The sequence below is a fragment of the Erythrolamprus reginae genome, chromosome 6, assembly GCF_031021105.1.
Source record: "Erythrolamprus reginae isolate rEryReg1 chromosome 6, rEryReg1.hap1, whole genome shotgun sequence".
Classification (NCBI taxonomy): domain Eukaryota; kingdom Metazoa; phylum Chordata; class Lepidosauria; order Squamata; family Dipsadidae; genus Erythrolamprus; species Erythrolamprus reginae.
The window spans coordinates 69962297-69984638 of record NC_091955.1 but is presented as its reverse complement, the minus strand read 5'-3'; the positions used below and the strand labels follow the sequence as shown (position 1 = coordinate 69984638).

The window sequence follows — 22342 nt, the reverse complement described above, 5'->3', positions numbered from 1 at the left end:
AAATAAAAACCCACTCATTTCACCTTAAAGCAGCATAACAACATGATTTGTGGAATCAGAAACATTTTCTAACTGAAAAGGAACAGGTTATATTATAAAGAAATACAAGTTTTCCAAATGATGTGATCTGTACGGAAGAATAAGACCTGCTTTATGAGCAGAGAAAGATTCTAGCTTGTACTATAGGTAAGTCACCAAAATAGGTATGAGCAGTTGATGTATTGCCTCATTCTATGCGTATGCTTGTGCCAGCAGAAAGTCTCTATATTTTTCTTCAAGAAAAGAGCATCTCTTTGAAGCAAACCTTTGTGAAACAGAACCAAAACATGGAGAAAATATGGATGTTTTGAGTTGGGGGAAAATAAGAAAATATAGTATGGGATACTTAATTATACAGATAATTTTGTTGCTCAGTTACTTGTCCAGTGTTTTTAAACCTTACCAACATTTACAGAATTCTGGGAGTTGCAGTCCACTCATCTTAAAGTTGCTAAGGTTAGAATCCTCTCTGTTAGACACATCCATCATGTTATGGGTTAGGAAATGGTCTTTTTAATGCTAAGCTAAAATATTGATTTTGTTAAATAATGAGCCATGGAGAATTAATGGCAATACTAACAGTATTCCCATTCCGCACAAACAAATCCCCTAATGACATATCTATGAAATATGACCTATAGAAATTGTTCCACGATTCTCAATTTTTACTATTTTAATCGCTAGTAAATTAGCATTAATTGTGGTAATCCTCTCATATACACACACCATCCCTCCGGAGAGGGGCGGCATATAAATCCAATAAATAATAATCAGCCCTCCAAGGTGGGCTAGGACTAAGAAATTAAAGTCACACAAGCTAACCCTAACCATAACAAACTATGTAATTTCCCCTAGCATTGTCTGAAATGCTTACTTGATCTGGCCCAGATTCAAATTTCTTCTAATTGACTTATTTTGGTTTCTCAAAAGTATTATTTTTCCCCATTATACACATACTGGGTTTAGAGGAAGAATGTTGGGAAAGATAGTAGTAGAAAAACTACCAAGGTACAACCCTAAAAGGCAGGAAGCCACCTAGTCCAATCCCTTGCTCAGTCAAGGATATCTAATGGCCCAGCCTCTTGTAAAAATCATTCAGAAACTGAGAGCTTCTGTAGGTAATTAGCTTTACTGCTTAATAGGTTTTACTATCAAAACTCTTCTAATGTTTAACCAAAATTCACCCTCTTGCAACCTGTACCTCTGAGTCCTGAGGAAGAAACCAAGAAATTCAGATGTATGATTGGTTGGCATGAATTACAACTAAGGCAATGCAGATGTTAGCCCTTCTTCTAAATTCCAACGTACCTTGACTCCTTTCTTACTGAATTCTACTTGCTTTTTTCTTTCTTATTACTTTATTTTGTTCAAGCCATTTACATCCATGTAGCAATTTTTTCTACTATGAGAATACATGTATGTTTAAGTAAGATAATCTCCAAATGGGATTTTCTGTGCAACCTTTGGAGGATTTGTTTTAGTCCTGTTTCCCATCTTTAATGTTTAAAAACGTAATATTTATCCAGCTTTTCCCCATCACCAATGGTTTTGTTGCTATTTTATTTTACAAATAAAGGAAGCAGAACTCTGGGTGTCATGCTGTAAAGTTGCATAAATGTATAGTACCATGAATATTGGTTGCCTGGCATGGAATAAATAGTTGGAGACCTTTAAAATAGGAATAAAATGAATCTTTAAAAAATTTAAATGTATTGTATCTTTAAAAATAACTAGAGATTACTTGTCAGCCTTTTCAGATAGACCAGATAGATGACACCCGCAGATGATAGAATTCTATTTTATTGTAAGGCTATATCAACAAAATCTTACAAGTCTGAAAGTACACATTTCCTTTATAGCCAGAAACCGTAGGGGAAGTCCCTTCCAAGCTTCTTCCTCAACCCAAAATGTAGCAGTAAGCTCTGCCCGCTCTTATCTGACCATTCCCTAGAGCAGCTCCCTTCCTTCTCCAGGTTATTCATCTGTAACTTTACAGCATTTGAGGAAATACTATTTCTACAGTATTATTTATATCTGTCTAATTATAGAGCAGGTTGGTAGCAAAATGCCACCAAATTCTGTTCTGCTAGGCTGGGCATTTATAAATATATATATTGAATTATCTTAATTGCTCTGAACATTTTTATTGTTAGCTGCCACCACTTGAAACCATGGTATCATGATACAAATGATCAGAATTGTCATTTCTATTTATTTTGTAGCTTCTAAGACTTTAGAATTTAATACCATTTCATTTCAATTTAGCATTTCAATGGCTAAAGTTACAAGTAACATTATGGGTTCTTCTCCTTTCCTTAACATTTCCCAAAGGACAGCTTAAGAATTGTCTGATCCTAACTTCTCTATATTAATTAAGAGAGGGATAAATTTATGGAAATGAAACCTACAAAAGAAACTCACATAATGGAAGAAGTATCTCCGAGACCGCCTTCTGTCGCACGAATCCCAGCGACCGATTAGGTCCCACAGAGTGGGCCTCCTCCGGGTCCCGTCAACTAAACAATGTCGGTTGGCGGGCCCCAGGGGGAGAGCCTTCTCTATGGCGGCACCGACTCTCTGGAACCAACTCCCCCCGGAGATCAGAACTGCCCCTACTCTTCCTGCCTTCCGTAAACTCCTCAAAACCCACCTTTGCCGTCAGGCATGGGGAAACTAAACATCTTCCCCTGGGCACGTTGAATTTATATATGGTATGCTTGTGTGTGTGTATGTTAGTATAGGGGTTTTTCTTAAATTTATAATATTTTAATTAATTGGATTATGTATTGGATTGTCTTTTCACTTGTTGTGAGCCGCCCCGAGTTTTCGGAGAGGGGCGGCATACAAATCCAAATAATAAATAAATAAATAAATAAATAAATAAATAAGTGTTGGGAGTTAAATTATATTTCAGACACACACAAAAAATAGAAAGGGTGAATGTTGCTTCATATTAAACAAGCATTGAACAGTATGGAACAAGACAGCTGTCATGAAGACATCTCTGTGCCTTTCCAACTGCCAGTCACCTAGACGAATACATGTCAACTACTAAATCCTTTCTGCCTTACAACAAAAACATTTGCAAGAAAGGATCAGATCCATTCCACAATTGTTGTCAGATTCTTAGGAGGAAGACTTTCAGGATTGACTTCCGTTGCTCATATGAATAGATGACATATTGTTCACCTTTTTCCAAGAAATAAGCAGATGTTGCCAAACAATAAGCCCACAGAGGTTTCCCTGATCCCAACCCACCCATCATTCATATGGAAAATCATATTAGAATCTCACAGGTATTTTAGTTAACTGCAGAAAAACCTAATTCAGGAACACTGTGACCCATGTCCTCATCTCAGATTTGGACCACTGCAATGTATCTATAGAGCAGTGGTGGAGAACCTATGGCATGGGTGCCATAGATGGCATGCGGACCCATATCTGCTAGCACATGAGCCGTTGCCCTAGCTCAGTTCCAACAGCATGTGTATGCCAGCTAGCTGATTTTTGGCTCGCACATAGGCACTGGGGGGGCATTTCTGGCTTCCAGAGAATCTCCAGGGCGATGGGGGAGGGCATCTTTACCTTCCCCCAGCTCCAGGGAAGCCTTTGGAGCCTGGGAAGGGTGAAACACGAGCCTACTGAGCCCACTAGAAGTTGGGGGAAAGCCTGTTTCTGGCCTCCAGAAGGCCTCCAAGGGGTGGGGGAAGCTGTTTTCACCCACCCCAAGCATTGAATTATAGGTGTGGTCACTCACCATCACTGCTATAGAGGGTTTGCCCTTGGAAAAAAAATTTCGGCATATTAGACGGACCTTTTTACCCTCCAAAAAGAAGGCAAAAACTTTGGTGGGTCTTATAATATTATTATTGTTGTTGTATTATTATTATTATTATTATTATTATTATTATTATTATTATTATTATTATTATTATTATTATTATTAACGGCCTTTTCCCCAACTTCTAGTGGTCTCAGTAGGCTTGTGTTTCACCCTTCCCAGGCTCATTTTACTCACCACAGGAGGATGGAAGGCTAAATCAACCTTGAGCTGGTGAAAATTGAACTGCTTGCAGTCAGCAGAATTAGTCTGCACTACTGCTATATTCAGTGTTTGTTGTGAGCCGCTCGAGTCTTTGGAGAGGAGCGGCATACAAATCTAAATTATTGTTGTTGTTGTTGTTATTATTATTATTATTTATTAGATTTGTATGCCCCTCCTATCCTAAAGACTCAGAGCTGCTGACAACAAACACTGAATATAGCAGTAGTGCAGCCTAATTCTGCTGACTGCAAGCAGTTCAATTCTCACCAGCTCAAGGTTGATTTAGCCTTCCATCCTCCTGTGGTGAGTAAAATGAGGATCCAGTTTGTTGGGGGCTTAGAGAGGGATATAAAGAACTGTGAAGTGGTATAGAAGTTTAATTGCTATTGCTATTACAAAACCAAAAGCAAACTTGAGACACCTAAATTCAAACCGATCCTTAGCCATGCAAATTTGGTTTGTGGCAGTAACTCAGTCACTTACTCTCAGCTCAATCCTACCACGCAGGACTGCTTGAATTTTTTGGGGAATGTTGGGATATAAAATTAACACACACCCAAAATAAACTAAATGCTGGTAAATGTGGAAATAAAGGAAAAAATGAGGATGATCAGTAGCAAAAGGGATGGACTCAATTATGGTGATCACCTGACCTTCCCATTTCGGGTGTGCATGTGTATATGAAGACCAGCTGATTTCTGCACATGTGTGCATCAGAAACTGAAAGATAATTTTCCCAGCGTGCACATGCGCATCAGGAAACTGTTCTTCCAGTTCCTGGCATGTGCGTTCCCATTTTGCCACTGCCCTCCACTGCCCTCCAGGTAAAGGGGGATAAAATTGACACATAAATAAACATGGCACATTAAATGTATCCACAGCTGACATTGAAACATCATCTTTCGGCTGTGGTGAGGACGGCGTTTGCCCAGGTTCGCCTGGTGCACCCGTTGCGGCCCTATTTGGACAGGGAGTCATTGCTCACAGTCACTCATGCCCTCATCACCTCGAGGTTCGATTACTGCAATGCTCTCTACATGGGGCTACCTCTGAAAAGTGTTCGGATACTTCAGATCGCGCAGAACGCAGCCGCGAGAGCCATCGTGGGGCTTCCAAGATTTGCCCACGTTTCTTCAACACTCCGTGGCTTGCATTGGCTGCTGATCAGTTTCCGGTCACAATTCAAAGTGTTGGTCATGACCTTTAAAACCCTACATGGCATTGGACCAGATTACCTCCGGAACCGCCTGCTACCGCACGAATCCCAGCGACCGATAAGGTCCCACAGAGTTGGCCTTCTCCGGGTTCCATCGACTAAACAATGTCGTTTGGTGGGCCCCAGGGGAAGAGCCTTCTCTGTGGTGGCCCCGGCCCTCTGGAACCAACTCCCCCCGGAGATTAGAACTGCCCCCACCCTCCCTGTCTTTCGTAAACTACTCAAGACTCATTTATACCTCCAGGCATGGGGGAGTTGAGATAGCTCTTCCCCCTAGGCCATTACAAGTTATGCATGGTATGTTTGTGTGTATGTTTGGTTTTATAATAGGGGTTTTTAGTTGCTTTTTATTATTGGATTGTACATGTTGTGTTTATTATTGTTGTTAGCCGCCCCGAGACTGCGAAGAGGGGCGGCATACAAATCCAATAAATTATTATTATTATTATTATTATTATTATTATTATTATTATTATTATTATTATTAAATGTAGTCAATTCCATTTCTCAGGCTTTTTAAAAAATCAGAACTACACTGAAGAGACAATTAGTTTATTATGTTTGTACATGTTAGTTCTTATGTAATCATGTTCGATAATGTCTTTTATTACTGTTACTTATCTTGAATGCCATTACTGTTAAAGAAAGAAGTAAATATTACTTTTAGAGATATCTATATACAAAGCCAGAAAAATGTCTTTACATATATTTTGAATAGCACATTTATCTGCAATAAAGCAATTCAGCTAACCATATCAGGACACTGAAGCTTCTGCTGCTAACTACTTTTTGAATTTGAGTTTCAGATTTTGAAGAATAGAGATTCATTGTTACATCAAGTGAAGTCAAACAATAAAGGTTGATGACTACACCTACACACACACATAATATCTTCTGTTGGATGCGATCAAATATTGGTGATACAAGCATCTTGTTTAAATAACGTTTGACAGTTTGAAGTTTCAGAAATTCAATCCTGTTCATTCTGTTTTTTATAAAAAGCCTCTTAAATATTTGAGAAAATTTGATTATATGAAGGTGGTATGAAGATGACCATTATATAAAAGATTAGCTTTTTCTTTCCTATTAATCTCTGTACCTACTTGACCTTCTACTACAGAAAATTAAACATCAAGGTAACATACTGTTTTATTATGATGGGTAAGACAATTTAATTATCTAGCACTGAGTTTTTTTAGTGCATAGAATTTTCTACTGAATGTTCTACCACAAGGTTGCAGAACCTCTGGGTTGAATTTGAATTTGAATCACTTTCTTGATGACCTTGTTCTTATGCTAACTTTTAGGTTCACTACTTTGTTCTTCCTGTTCATCTTAATTTTTTTTTTTTATTTATGCTGTTGCTGAAAACACATTTCCTTGGTCAAATGTCTCGAAGATACATAGAGTATAATTCTTTTTACATTTTTTTTACCCTAATCCTTACATGCAATGTGTTCTACTACTCTAGAGTTCAATTTGTTTCCAATAATATGCAGTAGTTCCTGGGTAATGAGTGCCCTCTTATGGCAAAGAGCAACCTAAGCCACAAGAACTGTTCCCCAAATGTGCCACGTTGAAACTTGTTCTCTCTATATAAAAATAGAGCGGGGGAGAGGGGGGGCTGTTGGCTTTACAAAGCACAGTCGACTTTTTCAGAGCCATGTCTCTTCTATAGCAAAGTATTTGTAGGAGCTTCAAGACTTTATGATTAAAGAACTCTAAAACTGTAAATCATTTAAACATTTTATCCAACAGCTGGCTCTTGTTATTTTTATATCCCATGTATATTTTTATATACAGTATTTAATCAATGTAACATGTTTTATTTTTTCCTGAAAACAAGTACCGTATTTTTTGATATATAAGATACACTCCCCCTCTCCTAAAGTGGGTGGAAATGTCTGTGAATCTTACGCACCGAATGTTGTCAAAGCCCCGTCCAACCCCCAGCCCACACCCTTCAGACTCTGCCTCCCAGCAATTTGTCTCCTTGCAGCAAATAGCAAACAACCTGATCAGCTTAGGCATTGCCTGATTTAGCACGAGCAGCTGCTTGGCAGTTGGATCTGCCTCCCAAAATACTGTCTATCATCTGTTGCAGGCTGCGGGGATTGCCACTGTCACTGTGCCCATCACTGCCACCGCCTATCCCCGCTGTCTGGAATGGGCCTATCGGCAATAGGTGGCAGTGGTGATGGAGGCTGATGGTAACAATGGGCAGTGGTGATCCCTGCAGCCTGGAACAGCTGATAAGCAGTATTCCGGGAGGCAAATCCAACCAATCAGCTGCTCATGGTAAACCAGGTTGTGCTGAATTTGACCAGGCTGTTTGCTATTTGCTGCAAGGAGGCAAATTGTTAAGAGGCAGAGACAGATTTTTTTCCCTTGTTTTCTTCCCAAAAAGCTAGGTGCATCTGCGTTTGTTGATTAGGGCTAGTTTCCAGATATCTGGTAGATGGTAGGTATCATCTACGTTTGTTCATGTTGTGTGGGGGGGGGTTCTCTATTTCAATTATAATTTCAATTATATTGATAAAAATTGAAGACATTTTGTTAGTAATGGTTACCTCACTTTCTGCCCTATAGAAGAGATACAATAAAAAATACAGGTAATCCTTACATGCCTTATAACAATCCCTTGTTCTGGCTCCGTGAGCCCAACCTTGGACGCTGGTGATGAGTGCAATTCTGGCCCTGGGCTCAGGTTGCTGCTGCTTAATGCCAGGTCGGTGGTAAATAAAGCTCTCCTCATCCGGGATTTGATCCTGGATGAGGAGGCCGACCTGGCATGTATTACTGAAACCTGGCTGGGCCCGGAGGGAGGAGTTCCTCTCTCTGAAATCTGCCCAGCCGGCTTTCAGATATGGCATCAACCTCGACCCCAGGGAAGGGGGGGGAGGAGTGGCTATTATAGCCAAGGAGCGCCTTTGCCTACGTGGACTCATTGCTCCAGAGATTACGGGTTGCGAGTCTCTCCTGATGAAGTTGGACTTAGGGGTTCAGGTGGGCTTATTTCTCACGTACCTGCCTCCCAGCTACGTGTCAAAAGCCCTGCCTGTGCTACTCAAGGAGGTAGCCGGGTTGGCGGTGGAGTTCCCCAGACTTATTGTCTTGGGGGACTTCAACCTGCCGTCACTCGGCAAAACCTCTGGGTTGGCACAGGAGTTCATGGCCACCATGACAGCCATGGACCTGACTCAAGTAGTTCAGGGTCCGACTCATGAGGGAGGACACGCACCTGACATGGTATTCCTCTCTGAGCAACTGAGTAATGGTCTGAGACTAAGGGGCTTAGAAGCATTGCCTTTGTCATGGTCAGACCATTTTCTACTACGGCTTGACTTCCTGGCTCCAATCCTTCCCCGCAGGGAGGCGGAACCAATTAAGATGTTCCGCCCCAGACGCCTGATGGACCCAGAGGGCTTTCAGACGGCGCTTGGGGTTATTCCAGATGCACCCGTCCACAGTTCAGCGGAGTCTCTTGCGGAAGCCTGGAATAAGGCTGCAGCGGAGGCTCTTGATCGGATTGCGCCTTTGCAACCTCTCCGCGGCGCTAGACCCCGTAGAGCTCCATGGTTCAACGAGGAGCTCCGGGAGTTGAAACGCCAGAAGAGACGTCTAGAGAAGCGATGGAGGAAGAGTAAGTCTGAATCTGATCGAACACTTGTAAGAGCTTTTATTAAGACTTACAAAGTGGCGCTCAAGGCGGCAAGATGCGCGTATCATGCCGCCTTGATTGCATCAGCGCAATCCCGCCCGGCCGCTCTGTTTAGGGTGACCCGCTCCCTTCTTAACCAGAGGGGAGTTGGGGAGCCCTTACAGAGTAGTGCCGAGGACTTTAACACGTTTTTCGCTGATAAAATCGCTCAGATTCGGGTGGACCTCGACTCCAATTGGAAAACAGAGTCGGCTGACAACGAGTCAGTTGAGGTGACTGAGGCCCGTACTTGTCCACCTGTCTGGGAAGAGTTTGATCTGGTGACACCTGATGAAGTGGACAAGGCCATTGGAGCTGTGAGTTCCGCCACCTGTTTACTGGATCCGTGTTCCTCCTGGCTGGTCTCGGCCAGCAGGGTGGTGACACGGAGCTGGGTCCAGGAGATTATCAATGCTTCCTTGGGGAGGGGATCTTTTCCATCATCCTATAAAGAGGCGCTCGTGCGCCCCCTCCTCAAGAAGCCTTCCCTGGACCCAGCCGTACTTAACAACTACTGGCCAGTCTCCAACCTTCCCTTTATGGGGAAGGTTGTCGAGAAGGTGGTGGCACTCCAGCTCCAGCGATCCTTGGAAGAAGCCGATTATCTAGGTCCCCAGCAGTCGGGTTTCAGGCCCGATTACAGCACGGAAACTGCTTTGGTCGCATTGATGGATGATCTCTGGCGGGCCCGGGACAGGGGTTTATCCTCTGTCCTGGTGCTTCTTGACCTCTCAGCGGCTTTCGATACCATCGACCATGGTATCCTTCTGCACCGGCTGGAGGGGTTGGGGGTGGGAGGCACTGTTCTTCAGTGGTTCTCCTCCTACCTCTCCGGTCGGTCGCAGTCGGTGTTAGTGGGGGGTCAGAGGTCGACTCCGAGGTCTCTCCCTTGTGGGGTGCCTCAGGGGTCGGTCCTCTCCCCCCTACTATTTAATATCTACATGAAACCGCTGGGTGAGATCATCCAAGGACATGGGGTGAGGTATCATCAGTACGCTGATGATACCCAGCTTTACATCTCCACCCCATGTCCAGTCAATGAAGCGGTGGAAGTGATGTGCCGGTGTCTGGAGGCTGTTGGGGCCTGGATGGGTGTCAACAGACTCAAACTCAACCCGGATAAGACAGAGTGGCTGTGGGTTTTGCCTCCCAAGGACAATTCCATCTGTCCTTCCATTACCCTGGGGGGGGAATTATTGACCCCCTCGGAGAGGGTCCACAACTTGGGCGTCCTCCTCGATCCACAGCTCACATTAGAGAACCATCTTTCAGCTGTGGCGAGGGGGCGTTTGCCCAGGTCCGCCTGATGCACCAGTTGCGGGCCTATCTGGACCGGGACTCACTGCTCACAGTCACTCATGCCCTCATCACCTCGAGGTTCGACTACTCTAATGCTCTCTACATGGGGCTACCTTTGAAAAGTGTTCGGAAACTTCAGATCGTGCAGAATGCAGCTGCGAGAGCAGTCATGGGCCTACCTAGGTATGCCCATGTTTCACCAACACTCCGCAGTCTGCATTGGTTGCCGATCAACTTCTGGTCACAATTCAAAGTGTTGGTTATGACCTTTAAAGCCCTCCATGGCACTGGACCAGAATATCTCCAAGACCGCCTTCTGCCGCACGAATCCCAGTGACCAATTAGGTCCCACAGAGTGGGCCTTCTCCGGGTCCCGTCAACTAAACAATGTCGGTTGGCGGGCCCCAGGGGAAGAGCCTTCTCTGTGGCGGTCCCGGCCCTCTGGAACCAACTCCCCCCGGAGATTAGAACTGCCCCTACTCTCCTTGCCTTTCATAAGCTCCTTAAGACCCACCTGTGTCGTCAGGCATGGGGGAACTGAGGCATCTCCCCTGGGCGTACAATTTATGAATGGTATGTGTGTATGTATGTGTGTTAGAAAATGGGTTTTTTAAAATGTTTTTTAGTAGGAATTTAGATTTGTCGCAAACTGTCTTTTTCACTTGTTGTGAACCGCCCCGAGTCTGGGGAGAGGGGCGGCATACAAATCTAAATAAATAAATAAATAAATGAATGAATGAATGAATGAATAAATAAATAAATAAATAATTTACAAATTTACAAATTGGCATACAAGTCCAATTAACAAAATAAAATAAAATAAAAGTTCATTTAGTGACTGTTATAAAAGCACTGAAAAAAGTGACTTTTGACTGTTTTTCACGTTTACTACCATTGCGGCATCTCCATGGTCGTGTCATAAAAATTTGGGTGCTTGGCAAACTGACTCATATTTATGACGTCACAGTGTCCTGGGGTCATGTGATCACCTTTTATAAATTTCTGACAAGCAAAGTCAATAGGGAAGCCAGATTCACTTAAGATCCGTGTTACCAACTTAATAACTAAGGGCCCCTTGGTTGCTTGTTTTCTTGCAGGCTTTTTTCTTTCTTCTTTTTTTTTAAAGTTTTTTTTTAATGTCACAGCAGACACTTCATTGCCCAAATTAGGTGACATCATCGTCATGTCAATCCTGAACTACAAATATTGTCGCAAGAAAGATTGTAACATAGGACAAAAACCATTTAAGAAACGTCTCACTTATCAAGCAAGAGAATTTTGCGACTCAATAAGTCAGTGATGGCGAACCTATGACACGCGTGATACATGATACATATGATACGTAGAACAAGATTCTTGTTCTATGATACATAGAACAAGAATCTCTATCTAAAGGGGTTTTTTTTTGTATTTTTAAAATTTAATTTAATATGCCACACAACTCCCGGAGGATTCTTGAAATATCTTGAAATGTTCATAGGAGTTGTAGTCTAATACAGGGGTCTCCAACCACCGGGCCGCGGACCAGTACCGGGCCACGGGGCATGTTGCACCGGTCCGTGGAGTCAGCAGCTGCCAGCCCTCATGCCGCCACCCCCTCCCTCCAGCGCTTCGCCTCCCGCCGGGCAAGAGGCCTCGGGAGGCAGGTTCTGCCGGCCACAGGACGATGGATGGGGCAGAGGGGCGGGAAGGACCGAGAGGCTCAAGCCTCTTTTGGCTTCTGTCGCGGGGCGCTTTTGCGTTTTTGGCTGGGGGGAGGCAGGAGGGCCAGCCTGACCCCCTCTCTCCAGCGCTTAGCTCCCGCTGGGCAAGAGGGCTTGGGAGGCAGGTTCTGCCGGCCACAGGACGATGGCGGGAAAGAGGGGCGGGGAGGACCAGCACCCCCATGCTTAATCCCGCCCCCAACCACGCCCCTTTCCGCCCCCACTGGGCCATAGAAAAATTGTCTTGCTGAAACTGGTCCCTGGTGGAAAAAACGTTGGGGACCACTGGTCTAATACATTTAGAAGGCAACAAAAACTTGAAAAAGCTGACAAAGTTTCCGTGACTTCGAATTTCTTTTCCTTTCGTACCCTAATTATTTTGGATCTAGGTTCAATATCAACATTACTTGCAATAAATTAAGATAGAAGCATCCATAGGATATATGACTTCCTGCCCATGTTCCCTTAATTATTATATTACTTTGTGTGCCAGACAGAGTAAATCATGTGTGTGTCCTGGTGGATCACTTGTTCGGGGTTTTGAAAGTAGGAAACTATTCAGTAAATAAGTGAAGCTTTGACTGTGTTAGAAATATCACAAAATTATGGTGTTTTTCTCAAGGTGACACACCACCCGAGTTATGCTGGGTTTTTTGGCGAATTTTGACACACCAAGCTCAAAAGGTTGCCCATCACTGCAATAAGTCAAGACCTACCTACATACAAGCAGAAAGAGGGGTGGTGGTGTTTATTTTGTAATGAAACATGACATTCCTCCACTAGAGGGTGCTTAGTTAACAAAAGTTTTAAGCAATGTCACCCAGAAAAGCTTACATGAGAAGGACCAGCACACATATATAAATAAATATATCATAAGCAATCACGTAATTCATATAAACTGAGGAGAACTAATTGAAACCTGAAGTGCTATTTCACATGTTATAATATTTTTTCTACCATACCTGTTGCAAATTAATTTTAATTGTGCTGCAATTTTTGGTGCAGAATAGAACATAGAAAAGAATGTTCTTCAGGTCATGCAGATGTAAACAGCATTGCAATTCTGTAACAGTACTAAATTTAAGGAAAGTTTAGAGGAGCGTGGAGATAACCTTAAGGAAGGAAGAATGCACCAACCATTATGGGGAAATAACAACAATTCAGTCCTGGTAAATGTGAAGGCATCAAAAAGTAGATCAAAATAACTTTACCTTGATTCTGATTGGTATAAGGGCAGAGGGATATTTTGTAAAGTTTTCAACATTCTGTTATCATATTCTATAACACAAATGAATTAATCCCTGATATCCTTGCTGTTTCCTGATCTTGCCTACCTCAATGCATTTTGGATGAGAATGCAGTAAAATTGATTGAAGTAAGCAAAGTTGTACCAGGCTGCAATTTTTTAAAAATGTGAAAATATCTGCTTTCTCAATATTATGGATTTAAAGGATTAAAAACTACGCTGAAGGAAGCATATTGCTGAGATATGGCAGGCTGGCAAATTAAATCTGAAAAAGTTGTATTCTGTAGAATATTTTTACACTTAAATACAACAGACTATTAGCAGATTGGGAATAGATTGTTAGCCATCTATACAGGAAAAAACTGGTTTAAACCATTTCAATATGGATTAAATAGCCTTCAAATATTGATTAAAAGTTGCCTATAAAGAGTTCAAATGAGCTTATGCTGAACCAGATACAAAGTTATTATTTGTTCAATAAGGCATGGGAAAATCTAGATGATAAGATATAACTATTATTAAAGTAAATTCATCTGCAAGAGAAAAGAGTGGATGCTTTCAAAAGTGTAATTTGCTTGACACACAATTATGTTCAACATTAGAATGCTCCATCCATACACAGAGTCACTAGCAACTGTTTCTGTATTAAACAGACCAACCTGGTACTTGGAATTTAAAGGCTATTTCTGAGCATTCATATTTATTGAATAATACAGTTATCTTCTACATGTGCCCATACAATTCCTAAAATCTTGTTATGATTAAATTTGTTTAAATTTGTTTAAGCAGCATTTATTTTCCGTTTTAAAGAAAAACCCAATCTGGAACAGATTCTGAATGCCCATCTTATCAACAAATATGAGCCTTATTATTTAAACAGAAAGCTGTTTATATTATACAATAATTCAAAACTTGCTACTTGTTTCAGTAATTTGTAATACGCATGATTCTTGTTTAATAAGCCTAACTGGAACTAGCAAGTCTGCTTCTAAGCAAAGAGGTCACTAAGTTGGAAATCACTACTCAGTTTCACAAGTTTGGCTTTAGTTTGCTTCCTTAACCACTTTCTCATCCTTTGGAATGCTCAAATGATTGGTGACTATTTTTAATACATCAAAAGCAGTGCAGCTGTGTGTGGTGTGCTTGGCAAACAGCTTACTCTCTTCCTTTGCAATTGTGAATGGTCAGGCAAAGGAGAGATTGCGTACAGAAATTGTTTAGTAAAGAGATTTCAAGAGAGTACTATAAGCTTTTACATAGTGCACCCATGGTTCCCCAGTCCTAGACTATGCACTAAAAGCAGTGTGGTGTGATTGCACTGCTTTTGGGGCATAGAAAAGCAAAAGGCTTACTTACTTACAATCCCTTTCTCTTCAATCTCTGTCCTCCCGTCTCAGCTCTTCTGGTAATATTTACCATTTTTAATTAATATCCAGCTCATTGGATTATATGGATTAATTAAGGACAACAGGACCGTACACTCATTCAAAAGCTTTTTCACACTAGAGTTCATTCTTTTTTAAAATAAGTTTTCATTCTTTTTCTCCACAATATATCCATAGACATACTGTACCTTAATTCATAATAAAATACACATAATTATACATTTCTATTTAATAAAACATAAACCAATATCCTAATTTGCACCTATTATTATTATTATTATTATTATTATTATTATTATTATTATTATTATTATTATTATTATTATTTAGATTTGTATGCCACCCCTCTCCTTTTATTACCTTCCTGTTTCCCCTTTATAGTTCACTCTCCTCCCTCTACCTTTTTTCTCCTTCTCCCTTCCTTCTCTACATCCTTTTCTCCCTCTTAACCCTTCCCTGAGTGTGTCTAGTCACATTTCATCTTAAGTTAACAGGCAGGTAACTTATGTCCCTAAATCCATTTAATTATCGGTATATTTCTCAAACTTGACTGGTGTACTATAGGGTTCCTGCTTGGGCAGGGGGTTGAACTCAATGGCCTTCATGATCCCTTTCAACTCTAACAATCAATCACTACTAACAATCAATCAATCAATCAATAAATAAATAAATAAATAAATAAACTTGTTTCCCTCCCATGTTTTCCTAGGTATATTAACTACTATTTTAATGCTGCCTCAACTACCTAATTCTGTCACCTGTATCTACCACTTTCAATTTTCTGTTTTCCTTAATCAATACTACTTATCTTCTATAATTTCCCATAAATTATAATATTCAGAGCCTTCCTTATCTTTAATTTTCATTGTCAATCTATTCATTTCTGCACAATCTAATATTTTTAATTACCCCCCTTTCAGAATTCATTGTTGAGCTGTAATTAAGGTTTCTTTTAACAAACATAAATTATATGATGATCACTTACTTTTCATAAGTTCACATCAAAAAGTATAGATTATATTGACAAAATGTTTTACAATCATTTGTTACTAACTTGCTTCCTAGATTATTCTTGTGAGAAAAATCAACAGCACATGATTTTATTCAATTAGTATTATACTTTAGGTTACAAATTTATACCTTACACTGAACACCTCTTCCATTTCCTCTATTTCCTTTTATTTAGGTTTTACAATTAAAATGTAAGCATTTGGGAAATTCTGAACATAAATCTTGTAAAAAGGGCTATGCTTTCAGTATTGTCCATAATACCCAAAATTAAGTCTACTTTCTTCTTCTGATGTTCATCCAATCAATGGCCAAAAAAGTAACAGAATTCATTCTTCTCCCTCATAAATGCTTGCTGGCCACCTGCCTACTATATTCTTAACAGTTTTTTGTGCCTCTTGATTTATTTTACTTTTTTGCAAAATAGGCTGTAAAGTGGAACAGATGACATCCTCTTTGCCATAGCAACAGAGTAATTACTCGCTTCCTCATTCATGCCTTGGGTTTTCCAAGTCTATATCACTGTGATCACCACAATCATGTTGGCATGTGACTTCCTCTTTTGCCCTCATTCAAAGAAAGCTCTGCAGAGGCAGTGCCTGCCATGGTCCACTTCCAATAGCTTTTCTAGTTAGAGTAATTCAAAAACCCACCAAGAGGAAGATGGGTGGCTTTTCTCTTTTTTCCACAATATGAGAGCTAGTTCTTCTGAAACCTGTACAGTGGAATAATCTCAAATCCCAATAAAACATTATTACAACAGAAGCTATCACATAATCATGATATTAATAATAATCCACTTAATAAAATGATTCTTACCTGACTATCTCTTCCTGGGTATCCATGATAACTGGAAGTCAGAGGCTCATTCTGAAATAAAGCAAAGATTATACTTTGTGAAACCATAAAAGAATATCTACCTAAAAATATTCTAATATGAAATGAAAATTGGTAAATCTTTTCCTAGGAACAAATATAGCTGATTTATAGGACACCTGATTCAAATCAATATAGTTAATATAAATCAATATATACCGCTCAAAAAAAATAAAGGGAACACTCAAATAACACATCCTAGATCTGAATGAATGAAATATTCTCATTGAATATTTTGTTCTGTACGAAGTTGAATGTGCACAACAGCATGTGAAATTGATTTGTCAATCAGTGTTGCTTCCTAAGTGGATAGTTTGATTTCACAGAAGTTTGATTTACTTGGGAGTTATATTGTGTTGTTTAAGTGTTCCCTTTATTTATTTGAGCAGTGTAGCTGATTTATACGACACCTGATTTAGTTATAAAGGTTCTAGATAATATCTTTTCCACATTCATATCTGTGACATAGTGTTCTACAAGAATGGTTATTCTATACCTTGATTCTTGCAGGGTTGGAGAGAATAAATTCAAATAATAAGGCATATTGCCAAGGTAAAGCATCAAAAATTAATTATAAAAATAAGTAGGAAATTATCAGACATAATACGTTACCTTATTTAATTCAAGAATTTCATCATTTGTAACATTATTTTACAAAAATTAACATGTCATGTGAAGGTTTAAATATTTAATCTCAGCTAGAGGATTCTGTGGGCATGCTGCCTTCTTGTGAGATCTCTCAAGTTCACACATGTATAAAAGCAGGGATTTTTTTCATAATGTGATTTTCTAATCTCTTCTTTAAAAATGAAAGGTTTTATTTTGGCAACTTGTACTGTCTAATTATTTCAGGAAGTGAGCAAGGATAAGCGCACATATTGCTAAATATAGAATCAGACGTCAGACTGATTTTTTACATAAGAGGTTTATTTCTTCTTCTTTTTGTAATGTAACAATTTTACCCAGTAGCTCCATCGACAGCAGAACAAGAAATAAAACTACACTGCTCTGGGACTGCTAGAAGAAATAGCAGTATACAAACAAATAAGTATAATTATAAATTACTCAGTATTATAGAGGTTGTCTCCATTAATCTTTCAAATACTCATATTTATCTCTAAATCACTTCTTAACAGAAAGTAATAATAGCAAAAATAGCAAAGAGGCACCACTTATTTTAAGACTGGCTGTGCATACAAAGGAGATTTCTATTATCAAGTACATTCCTATTTGGTAAACTACAATGTGACTTCTACATTGAGTTTATCAATTGACAATATCAAGCAACCACTGGATATTGAAGTAACAAAGAAAATACTTGGTCATGATCCATTTTAGACAGGTGATGTGCTCAAACATTTGCTTGACGAGAACATGACTAGAAGCTGTTCTGTCTGGGTCACTCCAGAAGCTATAACCAACCCAAAAAGATAAGCCAGACACACCGGTAAAATTCAGATACAGTTTTATAACGTTCAAGGAAAACGAAGCTAACAGAAAATGTCCTTACAAAGCAGGAAAACACTGGAACTCCAAATATATACACAAAGGTAATTGTCCATACATCAATATAGGATTCTTGCTGCCAAGACGAGGCTGTAGATAACAGACATACACCTCCCACGGTTCTTCAAGACTGCTGGGCCACAAGCCAGGAACAGAGACACCAAGAAACAATGCAGGTTACAGGAACTCCAAACTGATAACACTCCACATGGCTTCAATAGCTTGCCTGCCTTATAAACCCTTCCCTGCTAATGAGGACCACACCCAAGCCCTGGTGTTCCTTATTCAATGCTGATAATATTTCCTCAATTGCTCCTTCCTTTGATCTAAACGTCTCTGTTGCATGTCAATGACAGCTTGTGCCTCGTCACCTAATGACTCCAAGCTACTGGCAGGGGAGAGCCCCTCCCCGGGGCTCCCATGCTGTTCTTCCTCATCACATTCCTGACTGGACACTCCTCCGTCCGACTGCTCAGCCTCCTCCTCTTCGCTGTCAGCCTCCTCCGGGCATAGAGCCAGCAGAGACGCAGCTGGCCTTTGATCTGCCTCAGGCTGAACCACAACAGAAGCAAGACAAAACATCGTGCGTCTTTATATGAAGAATTAAAAGCAGAAAGAAGATATCAATATAATTTCAAAACCACATTGTCTTCTGTAAATGAATATCTTTCCCATAGTTCCCAATCTCTGTACCATAACAATAATTAAATCTCACTTTCTATGGAGAGGGGGAGAACTTGCGGGCAGCTCTGGCATTTCCCCAGGAGGTAACTGGTCCTACTAATTTTACAGGTCAACAACTTGCTGGTGTCTCTTATTGAATAATTATTCTCTGCAGGAGTTGCTATTATGGAAAACTCAAGGACACAAGCTGCAAAACTGCTACTAAGAGTTAGGATAACAGCCTAATATCTTTTATACAAAATACAGAAACAAGTGGAGTGAGAGATCCAAATAAAAAGTGGAAGAATTTAAGCAGGACATAATTTAGTTTTATGTGCTGCATCTACATTACATTAAAAAAGTAACATTCACCTTTTTTTTTCTTCTTCCCAGAACAGATGGATCTCCAACCTTAATTGCTCTAGCTTGATACTATACCTAATTTCAATATTCCTTTGTCTCATTACAGTCAATTTCTGATTAAAAGCATACAAATAGCCACTGACAGATCAATTAACTCAGATTCATTGTTTGTTACCAACAATGTAACAAAACCAGATTTACTATTAAACAATAACCCTATATATTGAATACATTGTCCTCTTGTATATATGCATGTACTGTGTATACAGTATATAGAATATATAAATCTCCCTGTACAGTAAGGAAAAAAGAAAAAAGGATATTTCCAATTTGCCATGCTCACATAATTAAATATTGTACAAAAAGCTTTCGTAAGAGATTTATATATTATTTATATTTTATGTGTATATATATATATATATAAGTCCCAGTGGGTATGGCTAGCTGATGAGGCCAAAATAAGGCCGAAATAGATCTATCCTAGTCTCCCTTAATTTTCAAATTCAGCTTAAACATGTGACATATATATATATATATATATATATATATATATATATATATATATATATATATATATATATATATATATTTGTTTTCGTAAATTCGGCCAAAATAAGGCCGAAATAGATCTATCCTAGTCTCCCTTAATTTTCAAATTCAGCTTAAACATGTGACATATATATATATATATATATATATATATATATATATATATATATATATATATATATATTTGTTTTCGTAAAATGTCAGTTGCTAATATTCATTTGCAAAAACACAAAGATTGGAACTCCAGCCTGATGATGGTGAATGTGATTTCACCGAAACGTCGCATAGACATGCAAAACATTACACAGGGCAAAACCCGAACTCAGAACAATCTACATATATATATATATATATATATATATATATATATATATATATATATATATATATATTTATTACATATTCACACACCTTGGTTAGCCAGACGTATGTTTCTTTATGCATAAGGTTGGCCTTCTCCGGGTCCCGTCGACCAAACAATGTTGTTTGGCGGACCCCAGGGGAAGAGCCTTCTCTGTGGCGGCCCCATCCCTCTGGAATCAACTCCCCCCGGAAATTAGAACAGCCCCCACCCTCCTTGTCTTTCGCAAGTTACTCAAGACCCACCTATATTGCCAGGCATGGGGGAATTAAGACATCTCCCCCAGGCTTTCTTATATTTTATGTTTGGTATGTGTGTGTTGTATGGTTTTTAAATTGTTGGGATTTTTTAATGTAATTTTATTATTAGATTTGTTCCATTGTTATACTGTTTTTATTGTTGTTGTGAGCCGCCCCGAGTCTTCGGAGAGGGGCGGCATACAAATCTAATAAATTGAATTGAATTGAATTGAATTTGAAGTATTTTTCTAGAATCATAATCCAAATCTGCATGTGGGTGTGGATTAGTAGTGGGTTCTAAAATCCATTGCTACAAGTTCGCACACACGACACTGCTGTGCGTGCGCAGAAGTATCCCAGACGGCTGGGCAGAGCCTCCCACCGCCGGCGCTACCAAACCAGATTAAACCCACCGCTGGTGTAGATGCAATATTTCTGCCATTCATTAATTTCAACAGAATGTATATATGAATTTATTTTTCCATTCAGATGGACTAGGTGTAAAATTTCCTGAAAACACAATAGGGACAATAAACTGTATTAATAGCTACACATCTTATTTGCTATGCAATTACTACTGATTTTGATGCACAGCATGCATCTAAAGTTGAATAATAAATAGAAAAAGCAGTTAATTAGTTTTCAAACTTCATTTTTAGTTCTCCAAAAATCTGAAATTAGGTGTTTGTTTGTTTGTTTGTTTATTTATTTATTGGATTTGTATGCCGCCCCTCTCCGCAGACAGCAATAAAACAGTATACAGTACAGTGATCCCCCGCTCGTTGCGAGGGTTCCGTTCCAGGAGCCCCCGCAACGAGCGGGTTTTCGCGAAGTAGCGATGCGGAAGTAAAAACACCATCTGCGCATGTGCAGACGGTGTTTTTACTCCCACAGCGCTAGCGAGGAGCCGAAGATTGGGGGCGGCGCGGCTGTTTGCCGCCGGCATGGGGGGCTTCCTAGCAGCCCCCCAAACCCGGGTTGGAGGTCCGGGGGGCGCTGTCTCTCGGGGCTTTCGTGCTGAGTCCGGGAGCGAACTCGCTCCCCGACTCGGCTGGAAAGCGCCGAGATACAGCGTGGACAGGCCCGTTCCTTGGCGCTGTCTCTCGGGGCTTTCGTGCTGAGTCCGGGAGCGAACTCGCTCCCCGACTCGGCTGGAAAGCGCCGAGAGACAGCGTGGACAGGCCCGTTCCTTGGCGCTGTCTCTCGGGGCTTTCGTGCTGAGTCCGGGAGCGAACTCGCTCCCCGACTCGGCTGGAAAGCGCCGAGAGACAGCGTGGACAGGCCCGTTCCTTGGCGCTGTCTCTCGGGGCTTTCGTGCTGAGTCCGGGAGCGAACTCGCTCCCCGACTCGGCTGGAAAGCGCCGAGAGACAGCGTGGACAGGCCCGTTCCTTGGCGCTGTCTCTCGGGGCTTTCGTGCTGAGTCCGGGAGCGAACTCGCTCCCCGACTCGGCTGGAAAGCGCCGAGAGACAGCGTGGACAGGCCCGTTCCTTGGCGCTGTCTCTCGGGGCTTTCGTGCTGAGTCCGGGAGCGAACTCGCTCCCCGACTCGGCTGGAAAGCGCCGAGAGACAGCGTGGACAGGCCCGTTCCTTGGCGCTGTCTCTCGGGGCTTTCGTGCTGAGTCCGGGAGCGAACTCGCTCCCCGACTCGGCTGGAAAGCGCCGAGAGACAGCGTGGACAGGCCCGTTCCTTGGCGCTGTCTCTCGGGGCTTTCGTGCTGAGTCCGGGAGCGAACTCGCTCCCCGACTCGGCTGGAAAGCGCCGAGAGACAGCGTGGACAGGCCCGTTCCTTGGCGCTGTCTCTCGGGGCTTTCGTGCTGAGTCCGGGAGCGAACTCGCTCCCCGACTCGGCTGGAAAGCGCCGAGAGACAGCGTGGACAGGCCCGTTCCTTGGCGCTGTCTCTCGGGGCTTTCGTGCTGAGTCCGGGAGCGAACTCGCTCCCCGACTCGGCTGGAAAGCGCCGAGAGACAGCGTGGACAGGCCCGTTCCTTGGCGCTGTCTCTCGGGGCTTTCGTGCTGAGTCCGGGAGCGAACTCGCTCCCCGACTCGGCTGGAAAGCGCCGAGAGACAGCGTGGACAGGCCCGTTCCTTGGCGCTGTCTCTCGGGGCTTTCGTGCTGAGTCCGGGAGCGAACTCGCTCCCC

The 22342-nt window shown here is 41.4% G+C and overlaps 1 protein-coding gene across 4 annotated transcripts in view; it reads right to left on the bottom strand.

Annotated features, from left to right (window-relative positions):
- Positions 1-22342, bottom strand: part of RBFOX2 (RNA binding fox-1 homolog 2) — a 247223-nt gene that overhangs the window by 167354 nt on the left and 57527 nt on the right. For all 4 annotated transcript variants that reach the window (XM_070756214.1, XM_070756211.1, XM_070756212.1 and 1 more), the window contains exon 2: positions 16461-16511. In XM_070756214.1, the coding sequence (XP_070612315.1) occupies positions 16461-16511 (51 nt within the window). The remainder of the gene's footprint in view (positions 1-16460; positions 16512-22342) is intronic.